This window comes from Helianthus annuus, chromosome 3, assembly GCF_002127325.2.
Source record: "Helianthus annuus cultivar XRQ/B chromosome 3, HanXRQr2.0-SUNRISE, whole genome shotgun sequence".
NCBI lineage: Eukaryota > Viridiplantae > Streptophyta > Magnoliopsida > Asterales > Asteraceae > Helianthus > Helianthus annuus.
Window position 1 is genome coordinate 110,145,885 of NC_035435.2, and position 17,631 is coordinate 110,163,515.

The following is a 17,631-nucleotide window of genomic DNA, read 5'->3' on the forward strand; positions in this document are numbered from 1 at the left end:
CATTAGTTTAAAAATTGCGATTTCAGTCCCTGTGGTTTAACTTTCGTAACCATTTCAATCCCTGTGGTTTAACTTTCGTAACCATTTCAATCCTTGTGGTTTCACTTGCGTAACCATTTCAATCCATTTATTCTGTTAGTACAGGGACTGAAATGGTTACGAGGTGGACTGAAATGGTTACGAAAATGAAACTACAGGGACTGAAATCGCAATTTTTAAACTAATGATTTGAAATAGTGATTTTTGATAAACCAAAGGGACGAAAACAGTAATTAACTTGTAACAAAATAATAAATTCAACAATCAACATTCCGCATGCAATTAAGCATTCAATTACTGCATTAAACCCAACCATAGTTATTCATTTATTATTTCTCATACAAACCACACAGTTATGCAACCCATACAAGGTTATCGATGGGAATAACATGGCACGCCGGACCACTGCCAGGATAGCCTCCGAGCAACCGGAACACCACATGGTCAGCGTCCCACATGGACGTGTCCTTGTGGCAAACAGAAATAGATTCAATTCTCTCATTATTATCCCCACGTAATGCAAGTTTAAAAATCCTAGTCATATGACCCTTGTGCCCATGACAATAGTAAACCAAATAAGGGTAAGCCACTGAATGACAAGCCACCATTTCAGATCGATTGACCTCTAATGGCTTCTCAACCAAAGTATAGTTTTGGTAAAGGGTATGATTAGAACTCAAAATCTTGGTGGTCAAAACTTTCGGTTTGACCGAACCAAAAAACTCTTGTGTCATATCCAACATGGCCTCCAATGATGTCACACACCGCTTGAACTCATCTCCTTTAGGTTTGCTCTCACATTGCCTGAGTGTTGTTTCCATGGCTTGGGCTTTTATAGAAGTGTTCGAGAATTGGAAGAATTCAAGAAGGGATGGGAGTTTTGATAAGGAGAAAGGGATCGAATCAGCTTGTGGTCTAGAGAGTAGATGCATAGGGGCAGAATCGTTATCTGATTCAAAATAAAGTGGCATCCTTTTGCCTTGGTATAGATCGGTGACTTTGAAGAAGACATGTACAGAAGGGTCATTATCTGGATCCTCTTTGAGTTTGACAACGTTGTTGTGATTGTTATCCAAGATTTCCAAAGCATTGCATCCAAGAGAGAACTTCAAATTTAAGAAAAACAGATTCAGATGATCTTCCTTCATATGATATCTTGAATTTGAAATTTTGTGATCATATAGTTTAAAGCTAAAATAAAATTTAGTGATTAATATATTATAATATAATATAATGGGTTGGTTAAAGGAGTTGTAACGTTTCGTTTTTTCTGTAAGATTTTTATCAATTGTCCGTTGATACCTATTGAACATTGCTGACTTTTTTTTCAATAACATAGAGATTTACATGCAATAATATTAAAGCAAAAGAGAATTGAATATTCATGGATGAATACCTGAAGCAACAGTGCAGACAAGATGAAAGAAACAAATGCCATCTCAGTAAGACTTGATGCATTTTGTTTTTAGTTATGGTATATATATAGGAGTTATTTAATTACCACATTAAAAAGATAATCCCATTATTCAAAATTTAATTATATGACTCGTATGCAAAAGAATCCATGAGAGGTGTACCCTCATCCTAAGCCATAAAATGTATCCATGCTTTCATATCTAAAAATATTAAGTATAACAAATATTCAAAATAATATATTATTATGTTACAATATATTATATTGTATCGCTTTATATTATCTCATACTATATATGATCGCATAATATTACATCAAATTGCATCACATTACATTAAATTATATTAAATTAGGTTAGAACCTCGTGTATTACACAGGTTAAATAAATGTAATTTTATATATTAAATAATAAAAGATTATATCCTTATTAACCTCGTATATTGTACGGGTTAAATAAGTATAACTTTATATATCAAATAATAAAAATAGTTATATCTTTAAAAACCATGTGTATTACACAAATTAAATAAATGTAATTTTGTATAGTAAATACTAAAAACGTCGTATCTTTAAAAACCCGTGTATAATCGAGTTGAATAAATCTACCAAATAATAAAAATATTACTTCCTTAAAAACTCCGTATGTTACATGTGTTGTATAAATCTAAAAAAGAGTTATATCTTTAAAAACAATGTGTATTACACATATTAAATAAATATAATTTTGTATATTAAATACTAAAAACGTCGTATCTTTAAAAAACTCATGTATAGTCGGGTTGAAAAATCTACCAAATAATAAAAAAATTGTATCCTTAAAAACCCCGTGTATTACATGTGTTGAATAAATCTAATTTTACATAGCAAATAATAAAAAGTTATATCTTTAAAAACTTCGTGTATTACACGTGTTATATAAATGTAACTTTGTATAGCAAATAATAATAAAAGTTATATTTTTAAAAACCCCGCGTTTTACACGAGTTGAATAAATATGATTTTGTATACCAATTAGTAAAAAAAAGTTATATTTTTAATAAATTAGGATAACATTTAATATTAATTTATTATTTATATATTTAATATAAGATAAGTAGGAAAGAGAGGTATTTCTTTTAAAAATATATTAAATTAACAATTTAGATTTCAGGATAATATTTTATTAAAGTATGATAAGATTTAATATTAATTTATTATTTATTTATTAAGTTAATATAAAATAAGTTTAGATTTGAGGATACCTTCTATAAATGACACGTGTCCAAAACTTGATTTCTTTTATTATAGTAGATACATTACATTACATGATATTAATATTAAACACACCCATTTTACACCCTCTAAATTTAGATACAGCCTAAACAGATATATCATCAAACCATTTTGTACACCCTCTAAATTTAGATACAACCTACACAGATACATCATCAAACCATTTTGTTTTAGTACATTTATTCATTTAGTATTATGCCACTGTTATTAAATACTTTAATAATAATAATAATAATATATTATTATTAGGCAAATTGGATTAAAATAATTCCAACTTACTCAATTTAGCCGATAATAATCCGAACTAGTCTACTTTTGGCTGATAATAGTCCGCCGTTAAAAATAGCTTAACGGAGTTATGTTTTTTTCCGAATTACAAACCGATGTTTTAGGGCTTTTGAATAGAACGAGGATACGAGTTGATTGATATAAAATTTACCTCGAAATACTAACCCAAACGACAAAAACGGTGCTTCAATTCGGGTGTTTAAACTTCCAATTAACAAAAATCAAGCCGTTTGAAGCATCGTTTTGAGGTAAGTTTTACATAAATCGACTCGTATCTTCGTTCTAATCAAAATCCATAAAATATCGGTTTGTAATTCGGAAAAAAACCTAACTCCGTTAAGCTATTTTTAACGGCGGACTATTATCGGCCAAAAGTAGACCAGTTCGGATTATTATCGGCCAATAACTGAGTTGGAATTATTATCGGCCAAATTGAGTAAGTTGGGATTATTTAAATCCAATTTGCCTTATTATTATTATTATTATTAATGTTCTGAAACTAGTTCAATTTTATTTTTCTTTTAAAAAACAAAGTTTGAAACTCATATAGTTTTTCTTTTCTTTATATTTTTTGTTTTTGGTTTTATTCAATAAATGAATACTTTAAAAAATATTTTTGAAACATATATTAGTTTTTAATATTTTTATATCGTTATATTCTCTTTTCTTCTTTCCTTTTTATGTACTTTTTGGAATTAACATTTTTTAAATTATATTTATATTTCAGATTTTAGTAAAAAAGGTCTCTTTTTTGCAAAAAAAACATCATTATTGTTATTTTTAAAATTTCTTCTTTTATTTTATAACACTATTAATAAAGGTTAAAAATTAAATAATCATTAATGACAGTTTCTTTTAATTTACTAAATATTAAAACATGCTTTTATAATAGTTCATCATTTTTAATAAAATAATATTCCATATTATATATGATAAAGTTGGTATATATTGATTTAAATTTGTAGTATATCTGAAAGCTATGCTGTAAACTTTAATTAAAATATAATAGCAGTGATATAAATAATAGAAAAAGACCATTGAAAAAAATGATTAGTAAAAAATAAACAAAATTAAATTGAGGTTTTAATATTAGACGTTAAAGGTATGATTTATTTTGATTTTTTACATGGACAATTATTTGGTAAATTATTTAGTAATATCAAAACACATTTTCTAACTACAACAAAACACAATGTTGGCGGGAATAGGCATCCTCATTGATTGGAGGAAAGGGGCGGCAAGGGAATAGTGCCAGGCATCTGCCTGACACTCCCCTATTGCCCCAATAAATTTATGATTTTATCTCGCTTTGAATTTACGATTTTGCCATCAGTTCAAAATTACGTTTACGCCCCCAGTTAAAAATAAATTTATGCTTTTGCTCCCAGCTAAATATTTCAATTTTCCCTCTGTTCAAAATTATGATTTTGCCCCATTTCAATTTACAGTTTTGCCATTAGTTTTTCCCCTTAAAAATACGATTTTGCCATCAGTTTAAAATTATGTTTTTACCCCCACTTAAAAATAAATTTACGCTTTTGCTCCTAGCTAAAAATTCCAATTTCGCCCTTAGTTTAAAATTACGATTTTGTCCCGTATAAATTTATAGTTTTGTCATTAGTTTTTTTCTCACAGCCAGGTTACGTGTAACACCCCAAAAATGGGTTTGGTAATTTAAACCCGGTTAATATAAAGGAACGGGTAAAAATACTGTTAGGAGTAAAAGTGAACCCGTAAATGAATATTAACTAGGGATAATTAACCTAGTTGAATATTAGTATCGTTGGTATTAAACGAAGGATTTTAGCCTTTTTTAATTGAAACGAAGTTGATGGACCAAAACCGTTAAAAAGGGGAAACATGATTTATTAAATAAAGGAAAACACACACACACACACACTTGGTGTGTGCGTGAGACGAACAGGGAGAAGAAGAACAAGGGTTTAAACCCTTGTTCTTGATAAATCTTCAAACTGAAGGGAGGAATGAAGTCCAAATTCACAACCGAACATGAATTAACGATCACCTTCACAAGGGGATCATAAGGTATGTCTTAAAACTTAGAATTGATGATCTTGTTTGAAGTGGGTTATGATCAATCCATGAATTTGTATGAAATTAAGCATGTAGGGGTGTTAGAAACACCAAATAGAACATGTGTTATGAATAATTTCAAGTAATTGGGTGATTTAGAATAAAACCCATTGCATGAGTGTGAAGATGATGATCATGATGAACTTGAAGATGTTATAGTGTGATCTTGTGATATATAGGGTGTAGTATGATAGGCTAAGATAGATAAACTTGATGTAGAATTTACGATTATGACATTTTGCTTGAATGTAATGGTTCATAAGATGAAATAAGGAACAACATGCTCAAAGCACTTGTACATTATGCTTAGAAAGTGATACGCGCACCAGGTGTTCGATGAAATGCTTAGGAGAAAATGATAGTTGAGATTGTATGCTAATAATGAATAAATGTATGTAGAGTGTGATGATGATGTATTAGATAGCAGATTTGTATAAGGAATGTGTTTTGAATGAATTACAAGTGGAAATTAGTTTGATAAGATGATATGGCTAGAAACCTTCATTAAAAGATATGTATGCTCATGTATGCTAATCATTTATGATGAATGTGATAGCATGTACGGATAGGAGTCATGTCAACATGGACACAAGCATGGAAGGGCAACGGGCCAAGGATAAACACGGAAGCTATGCTTGAACTCGGACGCACGAGGTAAGTGAACTCTGAACTTACCCTCTTTGTTTGGTAAGGTATTTATGAAATACGGTAATTATTGAATGTACTATAAGAAGATATGAATTAATGATTATTACTAAGTTAAGTTTTAGTGGAAATGGGTTGGAAATGGTTAAGAAAGGGATTCGATTAAGTTTTGGTAAGAAATGGGAACTTACATAATGAATTATGCATAAAGGCGAATTAAGGAGTTATACATGTAGGTTGTAAATCGTAAGTACGGTATGAATAGAAATTGAATACATGTTTGAGTGGGTATTTAATTAGATGCTTGAATGAATAAGTCGAGTTATGGGTATTTGAGGACATGTTCATATGAAGGGAAGCTAATGATACTAACCGTTTTTCTATTGAGAATTAATGTGAAGCATAGGCACGTAACTATGGAAGAGAAGGTTGACTCCGCAATCTGAGGCGAGTGATCGAACGGATGGATGATGGGGCTAGTATAAGAGAAAGCAGGATATGTTGATGCTTTATTATGCTTGTGTTAAGATTATTTGTATTATGTCACCGGTTGCTAATGATGTGATTGAATGTGGTGACTGCAGGCTGTACAGGGTTATGGATACTTCATCAAGAAGTGTACGTGGTCGAAGATCGAGTCAAGTCATGGATTGTACGTGGGTGTGTATGTAGTCACTTAATTTGATATATGTATGTTAGTTTTCATTAATTTACAAAAAGAGAATAATGTATTTAAGCGAAATGAAGAGTATCATGAAAGAAATTTTACATATGTATTTTCCGCTGCGAATCTTAGGTTAAAATGTGTTAGGGCGTTACATTACGATTTGACCCTCAACTTAAATTTACGTTTTGTCCACCGTTTTTGTTTGTTTTCCTGGTGAAATTACAATTTTGCCCCTAGTGTAAAATTACAGTCATGCCGACAGCTTCCTGACACTCTCCCATTGGTCCATTTAATTTACGATTTTATCCCTGAATTAAAATTATTATTTCGCCCTCAGTTAAAAATTACGTTTTTCCCATCGTTTTAGTTTTTTTAGCAAAACTATAAAGGTTTTTTTTGTTTTAATTTGTTTACATGATTTAATTTTTTTTCGTGTCAAGGAGCTGCCTAACACTGGCTCATTAGTCTTGAAAAATTACAGTTTTGCCCTGAGCCTAAAATTACGATCTTATCATCATTTTTGTTTTTTTCCTAGCAAAATTATAGTAGTGTTTTTTTAATTGAATGAGAATTATTCGGCCATTGTTCCGCAACGCGAACGGGACATCAACTAGTTATATTATACATATATTAAAAACTCAATGGAATGAATAGTATTTATAAGATATTATAATGTAATAAAATATAGTATTTTAAATATATTATAATGTAATAAATTATACATAGAGTTTTTTTAATAGTTTTATTATTTTAATATTATAATCATTATTTTTTTTCTTTACTTTTTAAGTTTGATAAGTTTGGTGTCAACAGGTACTTGTATCGAAAATACCGGTTCGGTACATGATAGGAAAAAACAGCACCAGCCTGGTACATAAAATGCCAAAAGTCGGTACCAGATTGAGTTTGATAATTTTTTAGTTCGAGAAATTTGGTACTGCTACCCAGTACCATTTGCTCATCCCTGATCACGGGTACCTTACGAACAACAACGGTATCTTACAACTTTTTTTTAGTTTCAGGGGTAGGGATGAGCTCGATGCCAACTGATACCGAATCGGTATTGATACCGAAAATACCGGTTGCAGTACCGGTATATGAAGGTAAAATCTGGTAGCGAACCGGTACCAAGAACGCCAAAAGTCGGTACCGAACTGGTACTTAGAATCTTTCGATTCAGGAAATTTGGTACCGGTACCCATTACTATTTGCTCATATCTGACTACGGGTTTCTACCGAACAACATCATTACCATACAACTTTTTTAGTTGATTTTCTTTCGCTTATTTTTTATTGTTTTTTTTATACATTTTTTTTATTCTTGTCAGCGGTTACGTATGCAATGCGCTCATAGTGATTTTAAACACATATAAATACAGACTAAATAACAAAAAAAGTTCAACGCAACACGGCAACGGTTTTTGTAACTAGTAATATTTAATTAAAACTTTACGTCACAATTTTCACACAAGCCACATGACCTATATTAATAGAATCCGGTCATCTTACACTTTTATTAAAATAACATATAATAATAATGATATTAAGAGCATAATAGGCATATGGAGCATTTAATAAAAAACAATTTAACTACCTGATTAAATTTAAAAATATAAAAAAAATTTATAAGTGGTACATGAATTCTATAAGGCATTTAATAAAATAACTAGTTTTTTTATGTCGCATGTTGCTCTGAAACCCAGCAAATGAAAACGTAAAACAAACGTGATTTGAAAATAAAACATGTTGTTTAGGAAGCCAAACCATTAGAACCATTTCTTTTATCATTGTACCGTTTTATGACATAAAATAAATACTTTAATTTAAGTACAACTTCGTTTTTGACAAAACTTATAAGGGAATGTCGAGTGAAAAAATCAAACACAACTACTACTTAAATTTTTAGAAAAAAATTATAAACTAAATTATTAAAGAAGTATCAAATTATTTGATAAATTAATATATGTTTAAAAAATAAAAAAGAATTTACAAAATATAAATTAGCAACATTTTGTTGCTGTAACTTATGGATTAGGTGTTTTTCAAAAAGGTTTTTGTATTTTTCATCTTTTACATTTAACATCTTTAACTTTTTTACTTTTAACCCACATCTTTTCATCTTATACAATTTAACCCCCACACTTTTTTATTTTTAACTTTCGTCCCCCCATACTTTTCATGTTTTGCAAGTTTTTCTTTTACGTTTCGTTCTAAATTTTGCGAGTCAACACGCTGCAACGTGCGTGTGAGGTTTAACGTTTTTCGTCTGCTTTTTCCTGTTTGACAGACCAGTCACAACGCGTCTATTTTTATTCGTTTAACAAGTTCGTCGTAACGCATGGGTCCTATATCGACTTAGTTATTATTTTCAACGTTTAACCTTTATGGCTAATTTATTCGCATTAACACATCGCAACGGATGTGCGTGGTTGAACGATTTTACGTTTGTTTTTCGTTCGGTGTTATTTTTTTACTTTTTTATTTTATTTTTACGAGTTTTTCTAATGTTGGTGGTCGTTGTCAGTGGTGTGACATTAGTGCTACTTGTCACGATTTTAAGAACGTCTTTAACCTATTAAGTTATTACTAATAATTTGTTTCGAGTATACCACTGTTCCCCCCTTTACTTAAGAAAAACTAATTTTTTACATGCATATTTTTGTGTACGTGTCAGCATAAATTCGATTTGCTCTACATTTTGACGTAAACTTTTCCTGTAAACGATTCAGGTTAAATATAATACGTTTTCATTTAAAAAAAAACCATTTTTTCGTGCACATTTTTTATGTACGTTTCGGTATAAATTCGAGTTGGTGTATGTTTCGACTTAAACGTTTTTGGAGAACGAGTCAGGTGAAATATAATATGTTTTTGTGATCATTTTATGAATATTTTATAAATTTTGTTTCAATCGGAGTGGATTCAAATTGTGGTTTCTTTTTTTCCCTTTTTATAAACGCTCTAATTAATCTCTTTTGATTATACGTGTCAACTTTTCCATTATACCCATTATATTTTCTATGTATGACTAGGCCACATGTAATATATTATGATTTTAACGGTATAAATTTGATTTACTTTATGTTTTGATCTAATCACATTGTTTATATAGGTTACATTGAGTTCAATCAATTACGTCGAAACGTGTGTTTTCATACGGTTAACGTATCACATAACGTTTGGACTAATTTATTTGATACTTGCGATGTACCTGCACCGCAACGCGCGCGAGTGTTAATACTAGTTATTAAAAATGGTAAAGGAAATATATGGTTTAAAAAAAGGAAAAAATTTAAAATATGTTATTAAAAGTAAATAACAAACTATTATAATATATTAAATAAAAAATAAAGAACTATATATTATTTTAAAAATAAAATAACTATTCATCGAATTTAGTAAAGACTGTATATATAATTTAGTAAAGACTGTATATATAATATAATTGCTATAATCAAACAACATGCTAAATCACAAGAATGTTAGATTATTATTATTTTTTTATCTTTGATAAATGGTAAAAAAGTTTGCTAAGATATCAACCAAATTAAAAGCATTCACTATCTAAAAGCATCTAACTTTTTTTATTAGTGAGGTATCGGAGTATGGGCTCGGAGTATAAAGCACCGAGCAGTAAATGCTTTCATGTTATTATTTCCACACTTATCTTCATGAGTGTCTTTCATAGAATAGATTTGTGTTAGATTATTTGTATTTGTATTTATAGTCTTTGCGGTTAATTGATCAATACACCGTAGAAAGTTATTTCGTGAATCAAGTAAGTCTAGGTGAACTACTAATCTCAAAACCTGTAAAGTGAGGGATTGCCGATTTGTCTAGGTTGTACTTTGTAAAAAGGCTGATTTAGTTAACCTTGCAATTCGTGCTAACCGAGTCAAATTAGTTTACCATAGTCACCTTAGATAACTACACCGTATAGGAACTAATCACATTAATGTACTTATTTAATTCAATTGGAGGACTGTAAGGAAATCCATATAAAACCGTGTTCTAACAGCTTGCTAGTTTCCATAAGTGTCTTCCTGAGAAGGGTTGGGGGTCCTATTCGGTTTCTTAGTAAGTTTAGAATTTTAAGATCCTGGTTCCATAGTTAAGTCACGTCAATAGAATTCCATTCTGAGTTAATTAGGATTCCAGTCTAGGTAGTTATTTTACCATCATTTGAGTACAATTCCATATTCTCATATGCGTCTTTAGTTTGTTTACTTAGTTAACATTTAATTTAATTGCAATCGTAAGATTTTAGAAACCCCCCCGTAAAACATAAAAACAAATAGTCGTGTCAGTCTTTCAGTCTAGTTAGTTTAATTTACGTAATTCACGTGACCAGTAGTTCACACCTCCTATATATAGGTTTGTTCGTTCTTTATAATAAGGGTTATTGGATTTTATCACCCCAACTAATACTTTAACGCCCGACACATTCAACTTGACTTTCAGCCTATGCCGGCACCACTCTGTTAGCTTTGCACTAACTTGGTTAGTTTTTTTTTTTTTTTTTTTTTTTTTTTTTTTTTTTTTTTTTTTTGCTGACGTGGCCATTTTTTGATGACATGACTTGTTTTTGATGAGGTGGCTAATTATATATATAACAATACGTGTACGTATATGTACAGGCAATAAATCATCCCCAAATTCAATATATAAAATCAAATCATCTTCAACCCCTTATCAATATACAAAATCAAATCATCATCATCACTTCATCGGTTCTTCATCTTCATCACCGACAATGCCGGATTCGAACGTTCTCTCCAACTACCTCCAAAGCCTCAGCTTCAACTCCTCCACCTCCACCACCACCACCACCGACATCAACCGTAACACCAGCTCCTCATCCGAAACCAACTGGACCAGCACCACTAAACCCACCTCTTCTTCTCCGGCCTCTGTTTCCTCCACCGCCATGGATCCATTTTATTATCAACAATATTATCATCTGGATGTTGCTCAAAATGCCCTAATTGATCTGGGTTTTGCTCAAAATTAACCGCCACTATAGTCAGATTGAAGGTACGGACACTGGAATTGGCGGGAACTTTCGAAATATGCCGGTAAAATTGATCGATCTTCGTCTTCATCTTCTATGTGTATATAACAAGTTCCGTTACGGCAATTTGCAATTGTTGATTTAGGATGAATTTGTAGTGTTATCTGTTCGATTTCTCCAGATTTATTTGATTTGAATGTAGCTGTGGTGAATCGTGTGATTCATCTTCATCTTCTATGCGTATAACAAGTTCCGTTACGACGATTTGTGTAATTATTGAATTATGAGGGATTAGTAGTACAACTTGTAATATTCTAAGTGTAACACCCCGTGTTTTCGAATGTCAAAGTCAAAGTCAAAGTCAAAGTCCAAGTCAACTTTGACTTCCTTGGCTATAATTAGTCTATTTTATGTTTTATTTGTATTATGTGGAGTAAGTGTTGTTAATCAGAAGTAATCGAATGTTTAATTGACGTGAACCGATTTACGACTGTGAATAGTAGGAAGTAACAATGTGATAAAGGTAACTAATCAGTAATCAAACCGATCGAACCATCATCGAACTTGAATCTCGAATTACAAGAACCTTTGGTTGTTGTTATACGTGTGTGTGTGCCTTATGTGTTACCTGTGCGTGTTTACTTTGTGTTTTGTGTGGTGATCAATCGAATCAATCGAAACTCGAATCGAAGCTCGAAACTCAATCGAATGGTAACGTAAGGATAGTGTGAAATATAGATGCTTCTATGTAGATATAGTGATTGGGACTGAAAGTAATTTGAATAGGAAACTCTATCGTACTCGAACCGTTTTCAATCGAAATCGAAATATCAGAAATCGTCGCACCGAACACCTGAACCAGGCTGTTGATCGATCAGGCTGTCAGCCGATCGAACAGCCCAGCCGATCGGACGGACTGTCCGATCGAGCAGGCTGTCCGATCGGGATGCCTGGCCGATCGGCCAGCCCTTTCCTCTTTGGGAAGCCTATAAATAGGGCTGTCATTGTCATTCTTTCCACTTTTGGAAACTCTCTGACCGCCCAGCTCGTGCTCCCCTTCTTTTCTCAGATTTCTTCCGATTTCGGTAAGTTTTCATCCCAAATCTTGTACTTTCTTGATCAATGCACACTCCTACACTTTCTATCTTTCAAATCTTGATTTCTAACCGTGAAATCATCAAGATCTAAGCATTCCAGGATGATGTCATCATGAAGATCTATCAAAGATCTGAACAATTACATGGTATGAAGGATTGAAAGAAGGATTTCCAACTTTCTTTCAACTCTTTTACACTCAATGCCTTCAAACCGATAGGAACTGAGCTTGAGTCAACTCACCAATCATTCTAGTGGATGAGTGGTTCAAGATTCGGATTCTATCTACGAGGTTCACCGACTTCGGGTTAAACATCAAACTACCGTTCCGAACAGTTCACCGGCCGGACTTGGGTGATTCCTGTCCGAGCAGGGGAAACAAGTAAGAACGAAAGTTCCATGGTTCAGCTCGTTGTCAAACTACCTCGAAATAACGTCAAATGACCCAAAACAGCCAAGTGTTAGACGAACAGGCCGACCAGGTCAGGATGCTGACCGAATGGTTAGGCTGTCCGAACGGACAGCCCAACCGATCGGACATGTCAGCCGATCGACCAGGCCAGCCGATCGGCTAGCAAGTGGCCCCACAACTTTGGCAATTTCATGAAGTATAGTATTGAACAAGGTGATGTTTGATCGAACGAGCTATTTGACAACATTACTCATCGGATCATGAGATACTATGCTTCAACCCTTAATCGATTTACAACTCATAGTAGTACGGAGTGCCACCCGATTGAACAGGCTATTCGATCGAACAGGTGACCTCCAGTTGAGGACTCACTTTTGAAGTTCCTAACCGATCGGTTAAGCCGGCCGATCGAACAGGCCGTTCGATCGATCGACCTGAAAGGTAAGGACACTTCAGTGTTCTCAAATACTACAACGAAAACTTCAAAAGGTCAAACCATCATACACAAACACATCCTATTCAAAGGAAGAAACAATCCACTCGAACAGTCCAGCCGATCGAGCCTGCTGGCCGATCGAACAGACTGTCCGAACGGACTGTCCAGCCGAACGAACAACCCGTTCGATCGAACCTGTTGTTCGATCGACCAGGCTGTTCGACCCACTTACACTTGTCCCTGTTTTGCGTATTACTCATCGTTATGCTATCGAAATATTCAGGCTAACCCTACTCTCAAGTGCTCCCTTCAATCCATTAATCAATCGCTGTGAGTATACTCGATCCTTTTTTGCTTTTAGCACTTTTGGGTGTTACATACGTTACTTATATCAAAACACAATCGATCACACTACTCAAATTATTTGAACGCTAACCGATTCGCATGTATTACGTGACTAAATGAATGCTTGTTGTTATGTTTACACGTGGAATGCTGTCTACCTGCCTTAACAACGTAGTACTATAGTTTGGACTCAGCACCCGTCCACACGGGGGTTGTTAAGGACAATTACTTGCATGGATTACGGTGGTAATCATTTATTGCGAACTGTCTCGGACAGTCAACCCGCAGTCATTGGTATCGATAGATCCATGTCAATAATTAACATGCTTCGTTTTCCTCTGTGTACGTGCTGGTTATGCGTAAACTATTTCGAACTATATATGCTATTATCAAACTTGTGTGCTCACCTTTACATTACATGTATTGACTTTATTTTAACGTATGTAACAGGTGTTTAAGATGTTTGCGTGCTAGGAAAGCGAGGCTAGAATAAAGCTCTAGAGGCCCCCAACAAATAGTTGTCTGTCAGGAACAAGCGTCTAGAGCATAGTTGTCTGTAGATCTTGTCCGACCGGGTCTTTAGGAGCATTTGAATAATATTTATTTGTTTTTATTTAAATCTGAGTTGTCGGAACAGAATATTTGACTAGATGTTATTTGTAATAATTTGTTTTGCCATTTGAGGCACGGTATGGGACGTGTTACATAAATTGAATGGTAATGATAGTTGTTATAGAAACTTCTGGACAATCTGTTTCGCTCAGTGCCATGCCCCGATGATTCCGCCATCGGTTGGGGTGTGACACTAAGCACCACTAAGAAGATAACAACATTATAGGCACTGGTTATTATATTTATTAAAGACCAATCTTGAAGAAAATGGTATAGACATGTTTAACACAATATAATTAACAATCTTAGCTATCCAATCTCGTAGTGTAACACCATTGGGACAGGCTTTGCGACCATCAAATAGTAAAATCAGTACACTCACTCGATCCAAATCAATTACATATATGAACAGAAGAACAACAATTGAATAAACATCAAAGAACATTACATATTCAATAACGACAACATGAGGAATTAGATCTGGTTAATACGGTGACAAAATTAGGGCAAGAATGACAAATGAAACATACCTGTGTGAGTGACGGAGTGACCTGATCAATCGATTCAAAATACAGTTACAATAGATTCAAATACATGTATACTCGATTCAAAGATCTGGACTTCTAAGTTATCATCCATGGGGAAGGTAAGAAGAAAGATAGAGCGTGGTAGAGGCAATGATGAAACTGAAATTAGGGTTTTAAGGATTGACCGAAGAGACGACGTGTTGGAGAAGATTTCAACTGATTGAGAATTGATTGGAGTTTCCATATTGAAGAACATAATGGTGCTTTAACAAAATGGAGGAGGAATGAGGAAAAGGATTTGCCGCTCAAATTCACAATTATCTGCATATGTAGCAATGCTACATCATCAAGTGAGGTGACAAAGTTATTTTGCTTTAGTATAGGTGATAGATTTATTATATTTCGATTTATAGTTTAATATTTGTATATAAAGAAAATAATTTACATATAACTAAAATAATTTATCATGTAATTTTTTTCAGTACATATACACAATAAAAAAATCCATATGTTTTTATAACTATTCAAATTGAAAAAGATATAACTGATAATTGCTCTCTCACTACACTAGATGATGTAATGTGTATATTAAAAAAAAAAAACAGTAAAGAGCAATCGTAGGGATACTATATACATGTAATAGTGTTATGCACTAGATGTCAACATCGGTATTGGTATTCGTTATAATGATTTCTCGATGTTTCGTTATAAATCGTTGAAAATGGAGTTCTATTCGCAATAGAGTATGAGTATCTATTTGGTACCATAAGTTATAGCGAGTGTTAGTACCATGCCAAAACGAACCGATGCCATCTGAAGTCTGAATAATATTGGTACCAATAACGGTAACTAATTTATCTTTTCCGTTGTTATATTGAGTGATGATATCAATCCTATAACAAATCAAACTCTTATCGACCAAAATAGCGTCGCGAAGCGCGAAAATCCCACTAGTTTAAAGTAAAATAACAATATAGTTTCTATGGTTAATAAGAAATAAAAACTAATGTATCTAGAAATTTATTTATGTTTGTTTAAATAAACTAAATGTTAGTTCTATAATATAATATAATATAATATAATATAATATAATATAATTGCTCTATATAACATAGTGTTATCCATTTTTTCTTGAACGGCTAATTAAATCATCGGATAAGCATTATGAGATGCTCTCAATCAAGCAAATGCATCCCCTCCTCCATAACGCTCAGAGTTGGATGCATACCCGAACCACCAAGTCACACCAGTCCCTATCGGTAAACATACTTTGACAACTTTAAACTTCCCACACACAAATAATATTGGTCATTTATTTAGTTTTCGATTTCTATTACAAACCATGTAACTAAGAAGATGCGACCCAAACAAGATTATCAGCCGGCAGAAAATGGCACACCGGAGAACCAAGCTGTTCTCCGAGCACCTCAAACACCACGTTGTTTGGATCCCACTTGGACGTGTCCATGTGGCAAGTAGCAATAGCTTCCACTCTCTCACCATTCTGATCCCCCCTTAATGCAACCTTAAATACCCTAGTGAAATTATCCTTATCCCCATGGCAGTAGTAAACCAAATAAGGGTAGGCCTTGGTATGACAAGCCACCACTTTAGACACATGGATCTCCACTGGCTTCTCAACAAAAGTATACCACTGGAAAATGGTATGATTGGAACTTATGATTTTGGTGGTCAACAGATTAGGTTTTACCGTACCAAAAAAGCCACGTGTCATGTCCATCAAGGACTCCAATGAGGTGACACAAGACTTGTATTCATCCTCTCTAGGCTTGAGTTCACATAGGGTGAGTGTGGTTTTCATGGCCTTAGCTTGCGGGGAATTCTTAGAGACTGAGAAAAAATCAAGAAGATATGGGAGTTTTTGCGACGAGAAAGGGATCGAATCGGCTTCTTCTCGAGATAGTAGATGTGTTCGGTTTGGATCGTCATTTCTAGCAAAATAGATTGGCATTCTTTTGCCAATGTGTAGATCGTTGACTTTGAAAAAGACGCTTAAATATAGATTATCATGATGTTCTTTGCGCTTCACAACATTTTCAGGGTCGTTTCTCATGGTTTTCTCGTAAATTTCGAGAGCATGGCTTCCGATAGAGAACTGTTAAACATTGAACAAACAGATTCAGTGATCATTCTTATGTATTCAAGTAAAAGATTTGATGATTCAGTTTTAATTTGATCTTATATAATTTTTTGGTTACAGGTTCTTAAGAGTTAAAAAAAAAATCATGATAAATACCTGAAGAAGCAATACACAGCAGAGGAAAGAAGCAAGGGGTTGCATCTCCATGAGGCTTGATTTTTTTTACTTACTTCTGTCAGTTTTTAACTCTTTATAGCAAGGGGTTAGTTTCCAAATGAATAAGATATCTCTTTATTGTAAATTTTTTTTTTTTTTTTTTTGAACGGCAAATTTGGATCACTGAAGGTCCACTGGAGTATCATCGTGCCACCAGCAGAACCACCCGATCATATCCATCTCCACTAGGCAATAATGCCACACCAATTCAGGAGGAAACCCAATAAATCTGGGAAAACCCCCTTTGTGAGAATCAAACCCATGACCTAATGGTTATAAGCCTTATCCCACCCCCAAGATACCACTAGGCTATAATGTCATGAGAAATGTATTATATATAACACTATATATAACATTATATAATACCATATAAACACCGTATAACACTATGTAACACCGTATAACACTATATAACACCATATAACACTATGTAACATTATATAACAATATATAACAC

General features: G+C 33.2%; 2 protein-coding genes across 2 annotated transcripts; both read right to left on the bottom strand.

Annotated features, from left to right (window-relative positions):
• Window positions 1-392: 392 nt before the first annotated feature.
• LOC110869687 (BURP domain-containing protein BNM2C) lies at window positions 393-1,187 on the bottom strand. Its single transcript, XM_022118921.2, has one exon. The coding sequence runs from the start codon at window positions 1,185-1,187 to the stop codon at window positions 393-395; it is 795 nt and encodes a 264-aa protein (XP_021974613.2).
• Window positions 1,188-16,142: 14,955 nt separating this feature from the next.
• On the bottom strand, window positions 16,143-17,165 carry LOC110870905 (BURP domain protein USPL1). The gene is made up of 2 exons (XM_022119975.2): window positions 17,115-17,165; window positions 16,143-16,973 (listed from the first exon to the last, which is right to left on the bottom strand). The coding sequence occupies exons 1-2, from the start codon at window positions 17,163-17,165 to the stop codon at window positions 16,206-16,208; spliced, it is 819 nt and encodes a 272-aa protein (XP_021975667.1). The 3' UTR covers window positions 16,143-16,205.
• Between the last annotated feature and the right edge of the window lie 466 nt (window positions 17,166-17,631).

Coding starts and splice junctions, on each gene's coding strand:
- LOC110870905 (XM_022119975.2), bottom strand. CDS start 17,165: ATGGAGATGCAACCCCTTGCTTCTTTCCTCTGCTGTGTATTGCTTCTT. Junction 16,974..17,114: donor GCTGTGTATTGCTTCTTCAG/GTATTTATCATG, acceptor AATGTTTAACAG/TTCTCTATCGGAAGCCATGC.
- LOC110869687 (XM_022118921.2), bottom strand. CDS start 1,187: ATGAAGGAAGATCATCTGAATCTGTTTTTCTTAAATTTGAAGTTCTCT.